Source organism: Xiphias gladius, chromosome 3, assembly GCF_016859285.1.
Source record: "Xiphias gladius isolate SHS-SW01 ecotype Sanya breed wild chromosome 3, ASM1685928v1, whole genome shotgun sequence".
NCBI classification, from domain to species: Eukaryota; Metazoa; Chordata; class Actinopteri; order Istiophoriformes; family Xiphiidae; genus Xiphias; species Xiphias gladius.
Genome location: NC_053402.1, coordinates 20,763,705 through 20,782,811, shown reverse-complemented (window position 1 = coordinate 20,782,811; position 19,107 = coordinate 20,763,705). Strand labels below are relative to the sequence as shown.

Sequence of the window (19,107 nt, the reverse complement as noted above, 5' to 3'; positions counted from 1 at the left end):
CAAATATGATCACCGCCGTTGCATTACAAGTAGTATTAATAAGCATTCTCATTATCTCAATTCTGCTCTCATTGTGATCAAACCTCTGTTTGCAGATTAATTAAGCGGGGCTGATGGCTAACACACACTGAAGCAGCATGAGATACACTTGAGGTGCTACTGTGATGTACAAGACAAGGGGGACATAATAGCCGTAGATGGCCGAACTTGGCTAATTTATACTGTGAGAAGCTGGCAGAGCTTTGTTGGATCTAGTCCTAGCTAAGCTAATAGCTGACCCTCAAGAGTCCTCCAAAAAAGTGCTGCTGTATGGTCTCCTCTTATTCTTCTTTTGTTGAGGAAGGGCTCATCTGCAGCTTTTTCACGGGCACCTTGAGATAACAGGAGAGTTAGGGGACCTGTCAACTTGTTTGCACATTGTTTTCTTAAGAAAGTGGGCAAACTGTCCTGATGTCATTTACACCTGACTGAGATCCAGTTACCAAGCGACCTGAATGCCTCCAGATGTGGTCTACCTATTCGCATTCTGACGGCAAAGGACGCTGCATCCATTTATACCTTGCATTAAAATACATTTTTCCTCATCCATGTAAGATATCAGGATAGTTGCCACTTTACTAGGTACATTTAGCTAAAACTAATTCAGTGTAATACAGCAGTTCTGCAATAATACCTTCCTTCATTAAGGTTATTATTATCAGTTTTTGTCAAAACTGTTTTAGAGAGATGTTAATTCAGCTGTGTTCATTTAAGAGGCTGCAGTTTGAGGTGCTGAACTGTATTGGCTTATAATAAGAGGTGTTTGTAATATTTAGTCTTCCCTCATTGATATGAACATGGAGGAGAAAATATTGGAAACACTATGATGCAAGGCAGCCCAATGACACCACAAATCGCAGCCTCAAAAAGGATCATAAAATTGAATCATCATCTCTGAAAACTGAACATTATAAGCTTCATGAGTGTAGGATTTATTGCAGGGCTGTTGTATTGGACCGGGTTAGTTTTAGCCAGGTGTACCTAATGAATTGGCAACTGAGTTTACAGTAAATCGCATGTTAATACCAGTTGTAATTGATTAGATTACAACACTGCATCACAAACATTGTAGCTAATAGTGTATATTTCCCTAGTCAACGCTGTGACACGGCAATAATACGGTCAGGTCATATGTCATAGATTGGAAACTATAACTCATAAAAGAAAATCATATTGACGTTTAAATTTACATTTTTCTGATAAGGGGTCGAGAGAGCAGTGCTGCTCTTGGCTTATTAAACCGTTTCCATCAGTCACTTCCTTTCTACCAGTCATTGCAGCATTGAAATGGAAGGTTGTTATGGTGATGACTATTCATGAGTAGAGACCTCACAACTACAGTCTCATTTCAGTATGTGTGTGTAACACGTGCACACACACACACACACACAGAAGGGGGACAAATTAAAAGAAAAACCTCAATAAATGGGTGGAGAAACATAACGAATGCAGATGCTTCCACGGGGGGTCTCTGCATGGTACAATTGAGCAGTTAACATCCAATCCAGCTCTTTGGCCTGTATAAAAATGCTCAGCAGGCCCAGTTGATTCTGATTTTGTATCGCGATGTCGAGAGGAAAAGATCTAAGTGGGGTGCAAGGGTTTGGTCGGTGATGGTTGAAAACTTGGTTGTGATTGGCCAATGAGCCCGGTCCGGGAGCATGCATGCAGTACGCTGTCATGCGCACACCGATTCAAAGGCACGCAGAGAGGGCAGGTAAAGAGGCTGACAGGTAAAAACCGGCCCACCGACGTGGAGGTCCACCGAGATGTGTCCAGGTAGGCCCAATGGCCATACCCGACTATGGACGAGAACGGAAAAAGGACGTGTGTTAAGTGTGGGGGTGGCGCCGTGGGGTGACATTACTTTCTGATTTGTTGAGCGATTATGTCGATGGCATCAGCTGAAATGAACGCCAGGCTGCAGCACACAGAAAATGAACTTGCTTGTCATTATTATGTATAAAACTGTCAATCAGATTTATTTACTAATTAATTGAAGGTGGCGGAACGCCTGCCTCATAGCCATTTAGGCTCTTAGTGAGGTGGCGGTGGTACGGAGAGACATTAGTGGAAGGAGTAATCATTCTCCACATACAGTACCTCTAATAACACAAACAGAATGGGAGGAATGGACAGTCTTTGTAGTATTTGCTGAAGCCCTTTTGAAGTCTGGGACAGTAATAGCACGGTGCTCTCTGCTTATAAGTGATTACATGGGAAATTGCCTCTTTTTTTGACTTCTTGTTCATTTCTGCGGGCTCTACATTTTCTTGGCTTCATCTAATGAAAACTGTGCACAATTTAAAAAGCCAGAGGCTCATTCAGAAAGAGAGTAAGATAACGTGGGAAAGAAAGAGAGTGCCTCTCTGGCGGCGTTTCATTAAATCGCCAGACCTGTCCTTCACAGAGACATACTTCACAGCAACACCTGTAGCCATCACGGTGTGCCTGTATATGCGTAGTGTGAAGTCATCGAAGACACTGACCATCACTCTGATGCAAAAGAAAAAAGATACCACCATGGCTACCGCTGTGATGACACAAAGAGGACTTTTATCAATTTCAACCCAGTTGGGTCAAAAGTCGCACTCCTTTTATTCAGAAACAGGACTCAATCAGACCCGATCCACTTAGAAGTGATGGAAAAGGGCTGCTTCTTCTAACTTCAGCCCTGATACCCTCTTACTTTATCGTCATCATGTTTAGACATTTTTCTCAGTATCACAAATAATTAGGGTCATTGTTTCATGGTTTCAATAAAAACAAGACACACTAGATAGAAGCTCATGAAGCATGACTATTTTATGGTGCAGCTACACCAAATTTCACAGAAAGCATGCTGGGAGCCCTCAAATCATATCCATCGGAAAATGAAAAAGAAATTACTGAAAACAGAAGTAGGAACTGTTTTTTCTCTCGTTATGTTTTACACACTTAGTACCTAATTTGAAATTTCTAAGCCAATCAATTTGGTTCTTATATCATCCTATCCTCTTTCTATTCATATACGTTATATACATTAGGGTCCAAAAGACTGAGACCACATTTCCATAAATGGGAACTTTTGGACCCCACTGTAGGTTTGCTGCATTTTGAAAACTGTTGCACATAGAGGCGAGAAAAAAAACAAAGCAAAATCAAAGTGTTTCAGAGTAGTAGCCTGACTATATATGGCATGGATGACTTAGACATGTAGTGACAGTGCCAAACTGTAATAGGAGTAAAAACAAAAAATAAACTGCCCTAGTTTCTAATGCAAAATATGAGAAAGAAACACTGATGTATTATTTAGAAAAGTTTTTGATAGGGGAACACGAAACTCACAAAACCTGATAATGTGAGAAAACTTACTGTAGCTCATTATCACAGTATAATGTACAGCAGGATTTCTAAATTGATGATCTTGGCTAAAAATACACATCCCCTGGTAGTTAATTAGCCCCATCAATGTGCATTTGTCAATTGTATCTACTGCAGCGCTATCTTCACAATTTTCTGTCCGTGCATCAGGATTAACGAGTCACCACTTATCAGTTCTCTGTCTCTGTCTCCTCTCAGGTGTTCACCAGGTATGGGAAGTGCTACGTGTTCAATGCTGCAGAGGAAGGGAAGATGCTCCGCACCACCATGAAGGGAGGGACAGGAAACGGCCTGGAGATCATGCTGGATATCCAGCAGGACGAGTACCTGCCAGTGTGGGGGGACACAGGTAGGCCTGACAAACATGCACTCCTGCCTGACTGACCGATCAAAGTCAGTAGGGAAAACCTAAAACTTCACATCCCTCGCCATCCAAAAGCACATTGCCCTCCTCCATTGCATCTGCGTTACTCAAGAAAAAGCCAAGGAGTCTAAAAATTGCCTCCTTCTCTTCTTTGCTCTTCTCTCTTTTGTTATGCTGTCTTCAAGTGGGACTCATGAGGCCTAATGATTGAGTGTTTTTTCTGTATTTCAGTACCAGGCTAAAAAAAAAAATGCCAGGGTGAGCAACAAAAGTGATTAAAACTTCTACTCAACTTTCTACTCATGTTGGCAGGAATATCACATTTTTCTCTCCCATCTTTTTTCTTCACTACTCGTATTCTTTCTCTAGATTATATGATCCTGACCTTTACCCGTGTACTTACTCCACTGAGCCTTCAGACGGCCGGACACCACGAGCCGGGTTCTGTTCAGAGTTTTTCCTTGCCGCTGTAAACAAGTGCCGGCTCATGGGGGAATGTTGGGTCTCTTTAAATAATATAAAGAGTACGGTCTAGACCTGCTCAGTGTAAAATTCCCCAAGATAACTTCTGCTATGATTTGGCACTGTATAAATAAAATTGACTTGACTTGACTTGACTTGGCTATAGGGGTCTTTCACACTGCCGTCTTTCTTGTTTCCCTCTTTATTTTTGCCCTCCTCCTATTTTAAGTATATTGGCATGTGAAGAAAATATATATCCTAACTGAAGAAAAACAAAAGAAATATCTAGTGCAAAGTGAATCCCAGACGATTAAAATCCAATAAAATATTTAAACTTTTATTTCCCCAGTTGTGTCGGAAACTGGGCCTTTCTGCCATGAGTATGTTTTCATTCAAATTATTTAATTTTGCCATAATTGTAACAGAAGTGATTGAATGTATTCCTGGTGAAATCACTTTGGGGACAATTTTACACCCAGAAAATCCCTTAAATTTCAAAACCAATAAAGCTGCAGAAAATTGGGAATATTTGAGAGGATCTTCGGTGAAACGGTATAGCTAATGCTATGCTTAACAACTGCTATTTCGAAGTGGGTTTGTTTTGTTTTTTTAAATTGATGCTCCCACCAGTAGTGTGGAAGCAGTATCACAGTGCACCGAGCCTAATACTCAAGGATTTGCCCACACGGTCACCAAAATGCTTATTTTTAGAGCACTGGCACCTTCTCTAGTCCACATCAAACAGTTCTTGATACACTGGTGACTGTGGACTTACTGTGGACAAGCATATTCTGATGTATTATTCTCTCTGAATAAGGTATTGGTCAGTATTTGCACCTTCAGTTCTGAGTGGCTGTGATGATACTTTAGACTTTATAGAATATAGACTTTTCAGTAATCATAATGCATATTCAAAACCCTTTCATGTCGAGTACTGAAGCCTCTTTGATAATCTTTGTCATACAGATGGTTAGTTAGTAGTAGTAGATGTGAGTATTAGAGATCTTGTTAGCGGTACGGTTGGAGGGTTGTAAGGAGGCTGGCTGCCTCATTGCTTCCACAGTGAGTGGAAGGGCGGACGGGGGAGTTCCCAGAGCAACTAGCCGAGCGACAAGCCGCCCAGCAGATGGACATTATTTACTCTGGGCTCAAACTTAAAGAAGATCTATCATCAAAACATCCACGTATTATCAGTCCCCCTTGTGTTCTTCTACGGACAGCAGTTGCCGCAGCCCCCTGTCCTGAACTCCCCTTGGTTTTATTTCCGTTTGAACAGGCTGTACTCCAGCCACCACCCAGCCCGCATGCGGAGCTCCATCCCCCAACAGGCTGCGGTTTCCAGTGCCCTTGTTTATCCCTGTGTGGTTTAATTAGCCCAGGTGAGCTGAGTCAGCCTCGGAAGGAAGCACACTGTCTCCTCAACTGAGCCAGGTCTCTTCGCTGTGCAGACATGATTGGCACACACTGCACACACCCCAATCTTCTCCATCCACACCTTCTCCCCTCCTGTGGCTCATCTTGTTGTCCATCATCCAGAGGGCCGGCAATCAGTCTCTGGGGTTCTATTAGCACACTGCTCTCTCCAGACAGCTGCAGGTCAGCCATGACACGCCTCCTCACTTTATCATGATGCACAAGCATTACAAAAAACAACATGTTTCGTGGTGTGAAAAATTATGGATATAAGTTTGGGTGGTGGGAGAAAACAGATGGCCTGTTGCCTGGATACCCAGCTTTCTCCTCACTGTGTTCCTGCTCAGGGTTGGAAATAATAAATGGGTTGGATCTGTCTGTTATTTCTGTCCATACCGCAGTTGACCGGAGGATATTTTATCAAGCAGACTTATATATATTCATGGAAGACGCCAGGAAATCAACCTAAGTGATTAGAATTTGACCATCGTTTACCCACAAGTGTTTGTTTTTCCTTCAGTTCTTATATTAATGCAGCTGAGATGGAGAAGGGCTAGAAGGTGTAACCTCTGGTTCCACAGATGCCCGCTGCATCTTTGTGAAAACACGTCGACTCTCTGAGCTTCGATCACATACACGAGCCTCTTGTGTTTTGTGATTGCTCATTTCAGAAATGCTCAGAATAGTAATTTAGAATTAAATAAACTTAACCGCCAGCACGTGGAGGCTGTCAAACAGTTTCTAGAATGTAAGAATTCTTTGTCAAGCAGTCTTGATCAAAGTAGTCTGTTCTAGTCCCACTCAGAACCCACCACGTTTCCTTTCAGCAGCAGGGCTACAAAATGTTTGCAGTGTGGTGAAAAGCCCTTCAAACACACCCCAGCCTACGAAACCTTGTTGACATTCAAGTCCAATTTCTTCTTCTATCAGAAAGGTTTAATCATGCACATCAGAGAGTTTTGTTTTAGATCGAATCAACACTCTCGAAACCTGACATTTCAGAGTTCCCAAACAACCAATTATATTGTGCTCACCCACTACGTCTATATATGCATTTAACAACGTTATTGAGGGAGTGATGCAGAAGGGGAGAGATGTGCCAAGAATTATGGAGTTATTGAACTCTTTTTGTATCTCCTCTCTGAGAATGTGAGTGAGGCATGTATTACATCAAGTTTATTAATATCCCTCTTTTTCTCACTTTGCTTTGTTTCATTTGATTCACTTTCCCTCATTGATCGTTGCTTTACTTTCTACTAAATTTTCATCCTTTTTCAGTTGATATCTTTGCATCGCCTTTATGTATTTTTCTTTTTCAAGCAAAGCTGCCGCTGGTGGGACTCATCACCAGTCTGTCCTTTCTGTATCCTTCTCTTTTCTGTTTTCCATCAATGTGCCATCTATCCTTTCCCATTTTAGCTCCCATTTTCTGTAGCAAACAGGCGAGTAAAGCCCAACAAGCCTTTGAATGCAGTGCTAAAATCTCGCTGTGCCTCTGCACTCTTTGTGTCTGCTGTTGTTAAGTCAAAGCGATGGTGAAGAGCACCCTGAGAAGTGCCTGAAAGGAGCAGAAGGATGTTTCAGCAACAGGTTAAACCGAGTGCAGAGTTGAAGTGGGAGGTCCTTGACCCTTTTATCTTCTCTACCTGTATCATTTCCCACTGTGGTGTTGTCTCTGTATGTGCAGGCGGCAAACTATCACTTTTGCTTCTTGAAAACTTAAAGCTGTCCTTCTTTTAGTGCATCAGAAAGTTTCTTATATTGGCGAGGACAAATGACAGCAAGAGGTTACTGTTTAATTTTTAAGCATGCCAGTATCATAATGTATCTTTAATTATTCCTGCAGTTGGTGACATTTTCACAGGAGTTCAGCTGCTGTAAAACGAGTGACTGCAGCTATCTCTGGATGCAGTGTTCATTTTGCGGCTGTTTAGAGGAAATTTTCTTTCAATGTCATTCTTGTTGTAAATTGTGACTTTTCTCTGCGGCGGCAAAAAGTAAATTTGCAACCAACAGCAAAACTAAAATAACAATATTTTGTGCAAACAGGGCAAATAAAACATTTTAGCTCAGTGTGATGTGCAGCCTCAGTTTGTAAGTTCAGCTGAGATTGCTGTATATTTTTAGATAATAAATGTGCCCAATGTATGTTTGAAGATAATTTATTATGTTCAAATTACTAAGTTAAAATAGGACATTGTGTACACCAAAAGTGTAAAGACGCAGAGTAATGATGAAACAGGAGTGCGTTAGTATTGACAAAAGTCCTTAAAGTACTCAGACAACATGAATATTATAAAATTTATATTTCTATGACAACTGGGAAACTCATGGGCTAACGAGAATCATTTGATATGATCGAAAACTCCAGACCAGCCAATAAAAAGACCTTGTGGTGAGATTGTGCAAGGTCAAAAATGAACTGTAAAACTCAAGTGTGGGCATGTACAGACCTTTTACTCAATGTTTCTTGTGAAAAATATTATATTTAGTTTTATAAAACAGTAGTTACAACAGAAACCTTGTTAAAGTGTACACAAGTAACAAACTGCACAAAGGAATGTGACTAAATACACTAGTGAAAGGATAATAAAGTTATAGAAATCTTCATTAAACAAGCCTTAGAGCTTACAGCCAGCATGCTAACATGTTGACGTTTAGCAGGTATAATGTTAACCATGTTCACCATCTTCGTTTAGCATGCTAGCATGCAGCTATCTCTGGATGCAGCTGAGGCTGATGAGAATGCCGTTATTTTTGCAAGTATTTAGTTATTAACCAAAGTATTGGACAATATAGAAATTTGACCTGATGGAAGCGCTAGATGAAAGTTCAGGGAAACACTGACATTGCCATCCCCAGAGCTACACCGCTAATGTGGCTAAAAAAAATAAGAAAATGAAATAGTCTATAAAATAACGAGACAAGTAAATAAAACTATCACACAAATTCAGTCAGTAAGTGTGACACAGTATGTAAGTAATTTCTCAGATGTTTAAACATAATGTAAATACAGGCACATTTTGAGGATATGCTTGTTCACTTTGACATTAAATGTTGCACCAGCTTAGAAAGCCTGACATGCCCGATCCTGACTATGACAAAGTGGACAAATGTAAGATGGAGAGGGGATGTGGTGTTACTGACAAACACCACAGCACGCCCGTAATTATAATTGTGTGGCAGACAGGTATGGAGGAAGTCTCAACGTTCCACAGAGGTGTCTGAACAATAGTACACATAACCACACACCCTTCAGCAAGTACGAAGAAAAGCCTGATAATATGTGACTTTTTTAAAATTTCATTTTAAATCATACCAGTAAACTGGTCCCCTTTCGGCAACAATCACAGTTTTGAATCCAAAATCGTTCATTCGTGTGATCCGTGTAGATGGGGGGTGTCAGTGTTTACTCCTTCAATGGGGGAATGAGGCAGAACTATCTTTCTGGTCACGAAAAGAGAAAATAAAAACAACATGAGAGCGAATTGCGGGAACAGCGATCAGGTCAATTTGTTTTCTCTCATCTCCAAGTTTGATTTCAGCAAATAGCAGCTACGGGAATTTGATGTGCATCTCGCTCTTGGTCTTTCGGTGTCTTGCTTGCTTGCCAGCCACTTCCAGGGCTGTGTTCTGTGACTTTTCTAGTAGCTAACACCCCCCACCCCCTAGTGGCATCTTTGTTACCTTTTTCACACTTGATGAGTTTGCAACCCTGTCAAATATACATGCACCTACACTCATGCATGTGCAGACCATTTTTTCTCATTTAACCCGGTCGATCATCTCCTCTCCCGCTCGTTTTTCCACAGCGAAATGTGGAATCACTTGAAACGCTGAAGGCGAACAGAGGTGAAAGCGGAGCACCACCATCATCCTACAAAGCAGCAAGGTCTGAGTTATGATTGTGGCTGCTGATACCATCCCAATTTAGCACACCTCTCTTATTTTTTTGAGTCATTCTAAGTCAAATGAGTGTGATAGTGGTGATGAAATACGTAGTAAGTACTCAACTACGGAGCTATCTCTGATTCTTCCCAAGTTGTGGTCAGATATAGCGAACATGGTTATCCATGATCCTATTGATCACCGTTTGAAAAGGAGAGCTGAACTGACTGGAGCAGAAACAAGCACAGTGAGCCCCGTGTTTGCCGATCTCTAACTCTCAGACACACATACACACTTTCTCAGTGTTTGTTCAGACTGACACAGTATGCAAGCACAAACAACTCCTTTTCAATCTTGGTAAGCGTTCGTTGTCTCACGTTGGGCTTCGTTCTGTGCAAATTAACGTCTTGTGATGTAAAATAAAGGCCTTAAACCGTTTGAATCTAGTTTCTCAATTAATCACTAGTTTTTACACCTATCTGTACTACCTATCTATAGGATGATTAGTTAATTTGTTTGTATGAGAATCTATATGGTCATCTGATTTGAGTAGAACAAGCCAGTAAAATGCAGGAAAATGCAGCTCAAACACTTTGTAGATTAATCGATTACTCTGTCAAGATTTTTCAAGCAAAAACATTTGATGGTTCAGGCTTCTCAACAGTGAGGATTTGCTATTTTCTCTTTGTCTGATGTGATAATCAACTGAATGTCATTGGGTTTTGGTTAGGACTTATTGTCAAAGAGACAATAAGACATTTCTAGACCTCATGTTGGACTTGAGAAATCAGTGATAAGTTTTTTTTCACTCTGTTTATAGACCAAAAGATTAGCCAATAAATTAAAGAAAATAATCATAAAATTCAACCCCAGTGGGAACTTCACCTATGGCTTTGTTTCGTTTAAATACCCAGTGCCTCATATTTTCTGACCGGCTCCAAAATATTGGACCTAATCCAAAACACAGGCATAAACATCCTACTGACTTGCATAAATTAATTTTGAAAAATAGATACCGATCCAAAATAGATCTAGAAGAATTATTACACCAAATCCAAAATGTTATCGACCTGAGGCCTGTACTATGGAGCAAGTTCAACATACCCAGGTTATACATTTTTGTTATCTGTCTTCACTGAGCGTAACATCGGCTGCCGTATCACGAGGCCTGTTATCAACTGGCTCGGTTGACTCTGGGTTTTCCTGTCCGGCTGTGTGCACGTTCCACTGACACTGACAGAGTTGTTAATTACAAGCAACATCGTCAAAACCGCGAAAAAATAAAGTACTTAATATGATATGAGAAGAAACAGTGATACCTGCAGGTAAATTCGGTCATAACGAGATCCAAAAGTAGTATTCAACAAGGTGAAATGTAAACAATATGATCACATGGCTAGAATAGAAAAGAAACGCTAGAAAAGATTTCCAGTTATTAAAGTCAGGCTAAGGTTATTCTGTATATAAGTACAGGAATTATTAAGTTTCTTACTGAGTGAGTATTTTTGCTCGATTGTCTGGTGATGAACAAACTATAATCAATATGCGATGAAGATCCTTACCTTTGGCAGGGAGGAGAGGACAGAAGAGAAGAAGAGTGGCTCGTGTCTGATGAGGTCAATCTGACTGGCATGTTTATAATCATGTGTGGATAGTTTTTCTCATAAAAGACAAGAGGGTTTAGTTTTTTACTTCCAATTATCGTCACAGAGTCTCTTTGTTTTATTCTGCAGAGCTGCAGTGATAAAATAAGAGTGTAAAAGCATCAACACTGTCAGAAATCCTGTTGGGAATGAAAGAATCTTTGTGCAATTAAATGAAGCTGTAAGAGTTATTATGTAGTTTAGTATGATAAACTCTCCCTCCTTTTATTAGAAGCTCTGTTTCAAAACCAGAGTGGACATATGGAAAGCCTCAAACAGCAAAACGTTTCGACTGATCAATATTATTTGTCACTTTATTGTAAACTCTTTTGTCCATGTTGGGATCCTGTAGGAATTATGACTCTGGTTTTCCAATGATCTGATTCGTCAGTACTTGGGCTGTCGACAGGTTTTGATTTGATCCTCTGAGGTGACCCTGCTCCGGAGCAGGTTAGGTTTGCAGCATAGGTTACCGTGGTGATGTACCCCGGTAGTACCCCGTCAGTGCAACGCTATGATTGTCTCCCAGGAAAGAATGTCTGAAAATGTGCGCCATTATTTTCCTATTTAAATGATTATGGTATAATGCCCCTCTCGTTTAGAGCCAGCCTTCAAGTGTAGCCATGCGGCAGCGAACAGCTATAACCACTTTTGGCTTCCAATGGGGTCACTGGACACATCATACGAACTAGTTTGTTTCAAGCATGACCCCGCCTCGAGAGTCCTTGTAAAGACCCAATACAACAGAATTATAGTAGACCTTACCCTATCAGGTTAGACTGAATATAATTTTGACCAAGCCCAGCTCGAGATCCAGATCAAGTCATGGTTACCAGGAGCCAAGGGAAACTGTGAAGACTTCCAGCACTCACTTTTGTCCCCCATGAGTTGTCTTGTCTCCCTTGTCCTGAGCTGTACCCCAGTTGTGTTTTGTCTTTAGATGCCTCTTCTTGTTCCTGTTACATGTGGCGTTGCTTTGAGTATAGTCAGAGTACAGTCCGTGACATTTTCAAAATACATTCATTTAAAGGTAGATTTTCACACATGATCGAGGCAGTTTGTTCATGTTCATGTTCATATGTCGCCTGTATTGATAAAAAAGCAAAAAATGTTGGGGTTTTTTTTGTTCGACAAATGTACAAATACATGACAGCTGAACAAATAGATACATACAGTGCTTTTGTGCAACAGGAAGGGTTAGTAGAAATAGTAACCGTATCAGTGCTAATTAGTTACCAAGAGCGGCAAAGCTATGTTTAGCAGCAATGTAATAACAGAAAATTGTATATAGTGAAATTCTGCCTATAAACACAAACTGAAGTTAAATAATGAAGCTAAAGTTATTTTGTTATTATCAACACCTTCCTTGACAAGACCAAAACCAATGATGAATTTCTGCTGCTAACTAGTATTGTACATGCAGCCACAGCCTAATGGCTTATACCTCTTTTTTATAAAACTCCGTTCTCGTACAAATAACATTAAAGACACACTAAAGAGCCCCACAGTTAAATGACTTTCCTTTATCACAGTGTACAGGCCAGTGTAGTTAATGTCTCTATTTCTATGTTGTGCCATACTGTGTGGACTCAGGGATGCAGTTTCTTGTTTACACTGTTTGGTGTTCATTGTGATGAAGGAATATGTCACCCAGCACAACAGCGTAGCTTTTTTAAAATATGTTTTTAATATAGTCTTTGGACAACAGCGATGTGCTACGGCTGCTAATGGACCATTTATCCAACAGCTACTATAAAGATATACAGCTGTGTTTTCCTTTAACATGCCACATTAACACATTTTTTATCCAATTACGATCAAATGGCAGTGGAATTTAGTCATCGAATGACAGGTGAAGGATACCCGTCTCAACATATTTTTGTGTACTTTTAGTCTGAGCAGGCAGGCATTCAGACCGACAACATACCCTGCATTAAAACAACACCGGGGGCTGCGTTGCTGGGGGTGTGTTGTTATAGGTTCAGGTGAGACGATAAAGTTTTGTCCATTTATCTATCTTATCTTTTGTCACCAAGATCACGAGGTAAACAATAGAAATACGGCATTCGTGTTACAAAGTGGTGCATTTCCGTGATTGGCCAACCTAGTGGCTCACCAGATGACACTGCATTGCGCTAAAACAGGTCTTAACACAGCCATAGTTGAAATGAAGGAAATCCTTATTGCTGCTTGCAGATTTGTGGCAACAGTTTGGTGAAGGCCCTTCCCTGATTTAACATCACAAAGCCATATCCATAAAGACATAACCTGTGTAATCAGTAAGTGTGATTCAACCATATTCTGTCTCATTTGTCTTTGTTTAGGCTACCTGACCTGCTGTTTAGTCTGCTTTGCTAAAGTAGGACCAAATTGGCAGGTTTATGACCAGAATCTAGCCTGAAATCTTGTTGAGGTTTGGCCTGATGTGATCTCATTTGACCTCGTTGATTAGATCTAGCCTGACACCTAGACTAGATAACAATATATGGCCAAAAGTATGTTGACAACCCTGGGCTTGCCTCAACCCCGTCCAGCACCTTTGGGATGAACACTGGCTGTGAGTCAGGCCCAGTCACCCAACAACACTGGGCCACCGCACTAATGCTCTTGTGGCTGAACAGGATGAAATCCCTGCAGCCGGGATCCAGAAAATGGGAAGTCTTCCCAGAATAGTGGAAGCTGTTATAGCTACTGGTTAATGCCCATGGTTTCGAATAAGATGTTCAACAATTAAATATTTAGCAATACAACACATACTGCCTTTAAAAAATGTTGTGCTGCAGTTACCGATTTGTGTGTAACTGATCCAGTCAAAATGTTTATTTCCTAAATGCACAAAAAGCTAATCGCTTCTTAATGGTACAATGGACACATTCAAAATGACAAGTTACAGAGCTGGACAGTGAAGGGTGAGACATAAAGGACATAAAATTTCACAGCCACATAAAACTACACGACCTTCATTACACAGGGCATGATACTCTTTATTACAGGAACTGACACTGCACAGGATAGGACACAAAAATGATTCAGCCTCCCCACACACACATGTGAACACAGAGTCAGCAATATGTCATCGTTTATACACACACTTTGTATTTCTGACACCCTCACAAACATGGCGTGTGATGATGTCTCTCACACAGCCCGTGTTTCTTTGATACTCTTTTACACACACACACTTACTGTACCCTTTCACAATGAAGAAAGCATGTTTGATCCCTTCATCTATTCCTCAATGTGAATGCATCCAAGCCGTCGCCACATCAGCCACTGCAGATGTTGGATTGACGGGTGTATCGTAGGGGGGGGAAACTACTGCTGGCCATGCTGAGAGGCTCCAATGTCTTGCTGCAGTTGCAGAGCACCCCAAGGTGTCCGGCTGGTCGGCTGGCAGTGGAAAGCCGTTGACTGGGTGTCCGGGAGCACATCGCTGAATATGAGGACATGGAGAGAGAACGTTATCGGCTCCCATAGCTGTAATGGCTCATTTCGTCCTTGTGTGTGATTGTGTGCAATCGATTGCTCTGAATGGCAGGAAAGAGGTCCTTTCATCTAAGGAGTCGGCACCAAGCCTTCCTCGCTACCTTTGTTTAATGTTAAAACAAACGAGACAGCAAGTCTCTGAAAGTGTGTTATAATAGAGACAATTTTAAAAGCCTGTGGCTTTGAGTTGAAGGCCTGAAATTCATTGCTAAAAGGTTGTTTAAAACAGGAAATTCAGTTTTTAACTTACTGCAACAGCATCTGTTGAGTGTAAAAAAAAATGGATGCTCCTCTGTTCCCTGAGCAGTTTATCTGAACCAGTCAAAAAGCCAAAGACATTTAAAGTTTTTTCATTTTTTGCATATTTCTGTTTGATAATTGACTGAATAAATCAGCTTACTGAGCCTTTCCCTCTGTCTTCTTTCCAGAGGATACAGCCTTTGAGGCAGGTGTGCGGGTACAGATCCACAGCCAGGCGGAGCCCCCGTTTGTTCACGAGCTGGGCTTCGGCGTAGCCCCCGGCTTCCAGACTTTTGTAGCCACACAGGAGCAGAGGGTAGGTGTTCCTGACTTTTCACTGATACACAGTTAATAGCTTTTTTTAATCATTTCTCTTCCTTGTGCTGTTTTTCTCTTCTAATCCACATGTTTCAGATTATCGCCCAGAGATGGGGGGAAAAAAAAAAACCTGTGTGATAAATAACTTTCGAAAACAGGCATGATGGGATTTTCTGCACGCATGTGTGTGTGTGTGTGTGTTTGTGTTTTTGTGTTTGTGTGTGTGGATGAGTTTGTGGCTGCATGTGTGTCCCAATGCCCTCTGGACCCTCAACCGGCCTCTGTGGTCTCTTGGTGTTTGTTGACTGAGAAATGATAACTTCCTCCTCTGTTAGTGCCATTGACCTTGCTGGTACAGAGGTTCTTCACTCGAACTCAGCCCCACTCAATCATACTGAAGCTCTGTTCCGTCACACGAGGCCTAAATCACAGGCTGCAGGTCTCAAAGATATATACAGCCAAAGGTAGTTGATGCAAATAGGCCTTATTTCTGTCACAAGAGGCTCCCACTTCTTCTCCTTTTTCTGCCTTTTGGCTTGAGTTGAACGAACCACTCAAGGTGTTTCCACTCTGTCAATCTGAATCTTTTTCTAGACTTGCAGTCTCCCATTGTCACTTTTTTGCCCTCTATTTCTTTATTTTTCTTTCTGTCTATCTCTTTCTGTTTTTCCTGCCTCCAAGATAAGCCTTTAAAAAATACATTGTCTGTCTGAGCGGTGGGAGTTCTCTGGCCTTCTCTGAGCAGACGGATCTTTACCAAGATAAATTCACTGCCCTCTCATTTTTTAAAATGTTTTCCATCAGGAACGACTGGCTGTCAATCAGTGTCCATACATGCACTTATATCTGCAGTGACGAATTTGTTTAGCCCCTTGGAAGAAACAAGCTGGATAACACTGACATGTTACCAACTTTTAAGTCGATATGGGGAACTTGTTAGCAAACGCTTGCCTATTTACTCATTCAGCAGATACAGAGTGATGTTTACATTCATTTGGAGATGTGTTTCGGACCAGCTGGCGAATATAAGTCCAATATTCACTCTCTTTTTAACTCTGCTTTTGTTTCCCCTAAATTTCTGGCTATCTCGCTACTATTTGCTCCACTATGTTCACCAGCTAGTTGCTGGCTGTGTCTGTCTACCAATTGGTGCTGGGCAGGTAGAGCACAGTTGGTTTTTAGAGCTTTCACGCCAGAAACAGCTGCATGTCAGCTAAAAACACTGCTATGAGATCGGTGAATGTTAACCAAAACAGCAAAGGTTTGGGCTGCAAAGCAAAAAAAATAATGAGCATGTGATCCGTAGACATTTTAAAGTCCGACTCAAATTCGCTTGCTTTTCTTTTGTCTGCTACAGCACACATATCTGTTCCGTAAATCACTTGTCCTGTGTCCTTTGTTAAGAAAAAATCAGAAAGGCGGACAGACGGAGCAGACCTCACACTGAGTCAGACAGCAGCTGTTGCGAAACACAAAAGCCACAAGAAGACAGCCAAGGCTGAAAGTCTCTAAAAAGCGGCTCGCATTAAATTTCCAGCTAGAGTCCGCTTCTTATGTAACTTAGAAACATGAAACAAACAATCATTCATCGGTAAAGGTGCACTGCCAAAGTCAGTTTGCAGGCTAGATAGCGAATTAGCTGCTCAGCTGCGGTACATTAAACAGCAGGTAAACACAACTGCAAATGTCACTTCAGTCTGGTTAGATGCCGGTGTGGTCATCACCCTTCAATACCACGAACCACACAGTTTGTTTGCTTTGTCTCTCACTCTCTACAGCGTAACACTGGTACTCTATGGCACAGACGCGCCCTTCCAGCCAGCTTAGATAAAGAGGAACATTCCTCATGTTTCTTCCTTGTGATAATAAAACAACAACAATAAAATAAAAAAACAAATATGACACTATTTTTGATACAAAAAAGGAGGGTGACTAAATTTGACTTCAGTTAGACTTGAAGCATTTGGGCTGCAGTTGGCTGTTTCCAGTAAGATTTTTCAGAGAACATATTTACGAGAAACACGTTTTCCATAATTGAAGTAGGGGCGTAAAGAACCCTGATTTTCCCACTGGATTTCTAATGCGAAAGGCCCGTCTTTTGGACATGTAAATTTGTAACACGGGTTTCTAACTGGCTTTTTTGCAAGTACACATGTGCATAACAAGGACTTTAGACCATGCTTCAGAAAGGGAAAGTGTCACGGTGACAGCAGGAAGGTAGGATGGAAGGACAGATCCCTACACGTAGCGATACATCCACGTATTAAAATAATTCCATCTGAAGTCAAAACTAAAACTGAAACTCATAAATTAGCCTGTAGAAGTAATTTTCAATAGCTGAGCTTTTGACTGTTTGTAAAGCTTTAGACACTTTTTGTGCTTATCATTTCTTATACAGGTGAAATTAAAAAAGTATGGCTTATAGATTAGATTCCCTGGTTTCTCAAGCACATACAAACGTACTAACTGAGCGTGAATGAAATAGCAGATAATAAAAGAAATGAGTTTGGATGGAATTTTAGGAACTTTTCTTCCAGAACATTCAGTTGAAGCCCTGCTGCACTACCTCACAGCTCAGTGTGGTGCTGCAATACAGAAAGTCACCTCAGCGGTAGGCAGGAAGGAGAAGAGGAGATCTCTCCAGAGACGGTTAGGCCTCCTGGGTAGCTGTCTCTACACATCTGCGAGCCCGGTTCTGTGACTGGCAGGGCGAAGACAGGCCCTCGCCTGACTGCCCGCTGCGAAAGCGCCGTCTCTCTCCACAAGCCCACACGGTGGGAAACAAAACAAATTTTAGCTCCAGCTAATTAATGTGGAACTGCACTTTGCATCAGAAATCTGGGAAAAAACCCTCCCACTGCGAGAAGTTCTCCTGTCTCTTCAAGCGTCTTCCTCTGTAGAAACCCTGGAGGGCACTTTCAAATATGTCCAAAAACAATCAGGATAATGATGATTGGGTAAAGTATCTGGGACGAAGATTTGGGATGGGGCCTTGTACAGCATGTTAAAAAAAAACCTGGTGATTAGTGGCTCTTTATAATGGATGCCATACCGTATCAGTCTGCCTGTGAAAATGACTTTGACAAAGAGTTTAAATGAACTCATTTTGGCTAATAATATTGGGCCTAGATCAAAGCGGCTTAATCAAGTGAGCTAAAGGCACACTAAAGTACACAGCCTCTGGTAAGGGCTGAATCAGTCCTCACACACAGGCAGGCAAATTTTAAAGTTAAGCTCTCCAGACATTGAAATTGCCCCTATTTGCGCTTTTGACTGAAACTAAATGGGCATGGTGTTCCCTTGGCTGAGACAATCATTCTTCCCAAGGATTTAAAAAGAAAAAAAAAAAGTAACCATTGTACCGTTATTCCTTTGCTGCATCTTGATTCAAGCTCGGTCTTTGTGATTCAGTTTAGTTCTGTGCTGTCAGGAAAAACGGGGGGGAAAAAGCATAGCTGGGGCATTTTTTATTTTTTATTTTTTGGAAATGTGTTACTTGCCTCCCATTTCAGCTCACCGAACCAGTGTCCATACCTTATTAAAACCCAACTTGTTCTCAAATCCAACTTTTTTAACAGTGGCCCCTTGCTGACTAACTTGTAAAGCCTAATTAAGGTATTGCTCCGGTATACCAGGGAAATGGAACACTGATTAATAGCGCACTGAGTCGGGCACAAGCCTCGGCGCTTATTAGACAGACCATAATCAGGTCAGCAGGTTTCAACATAGTCAAAAGTGATATTGAGCACCTCAGATTATCTGATTACAGGGAAATAATCAGATCTCGGCTCAGACACAGCTGACTGTAATTAGACCAGAAGTGAATGTTGGCTGATGTTGTGAGGGCGATTTTAAAGGTTAAGGATTGCTGGGAAGCACCTTTCTCAAGTC

At 41.3% G+C, this 19,107-nt stretch overlaps 1 protein-coding gene across 3 annotated transcripts in view; it reads left to right on the top strand.

Annotated features, from left to right (window-relative positions):
* The window catches only part of asic2 (acid-sensing (proton-gated) ion channel 2), a 331,531-nt gene that overhangs the window by 299,640 nt on the left and 12,784 nt on the right, over positions 1 to 19,107 (top strand). For all 3 annotated transcript variants that reach the window (XM_040123766.1, XM_040123767.1, XM_040123765.1), the window contains 2 exons: positions 3,601 to 3,751; positions 15,087 to 15,214. In XM_040123766.1, the coding sequence (XP_039979700.1) occupies positions 3,601 to 3,751; positions 15,087 to 15,214 (279 nt within the window). The remainder of the gene's footprint in view (positions 1 to 3,600; positions 3,752 to 15,086; positions 15,215 to 19,107) is intronic.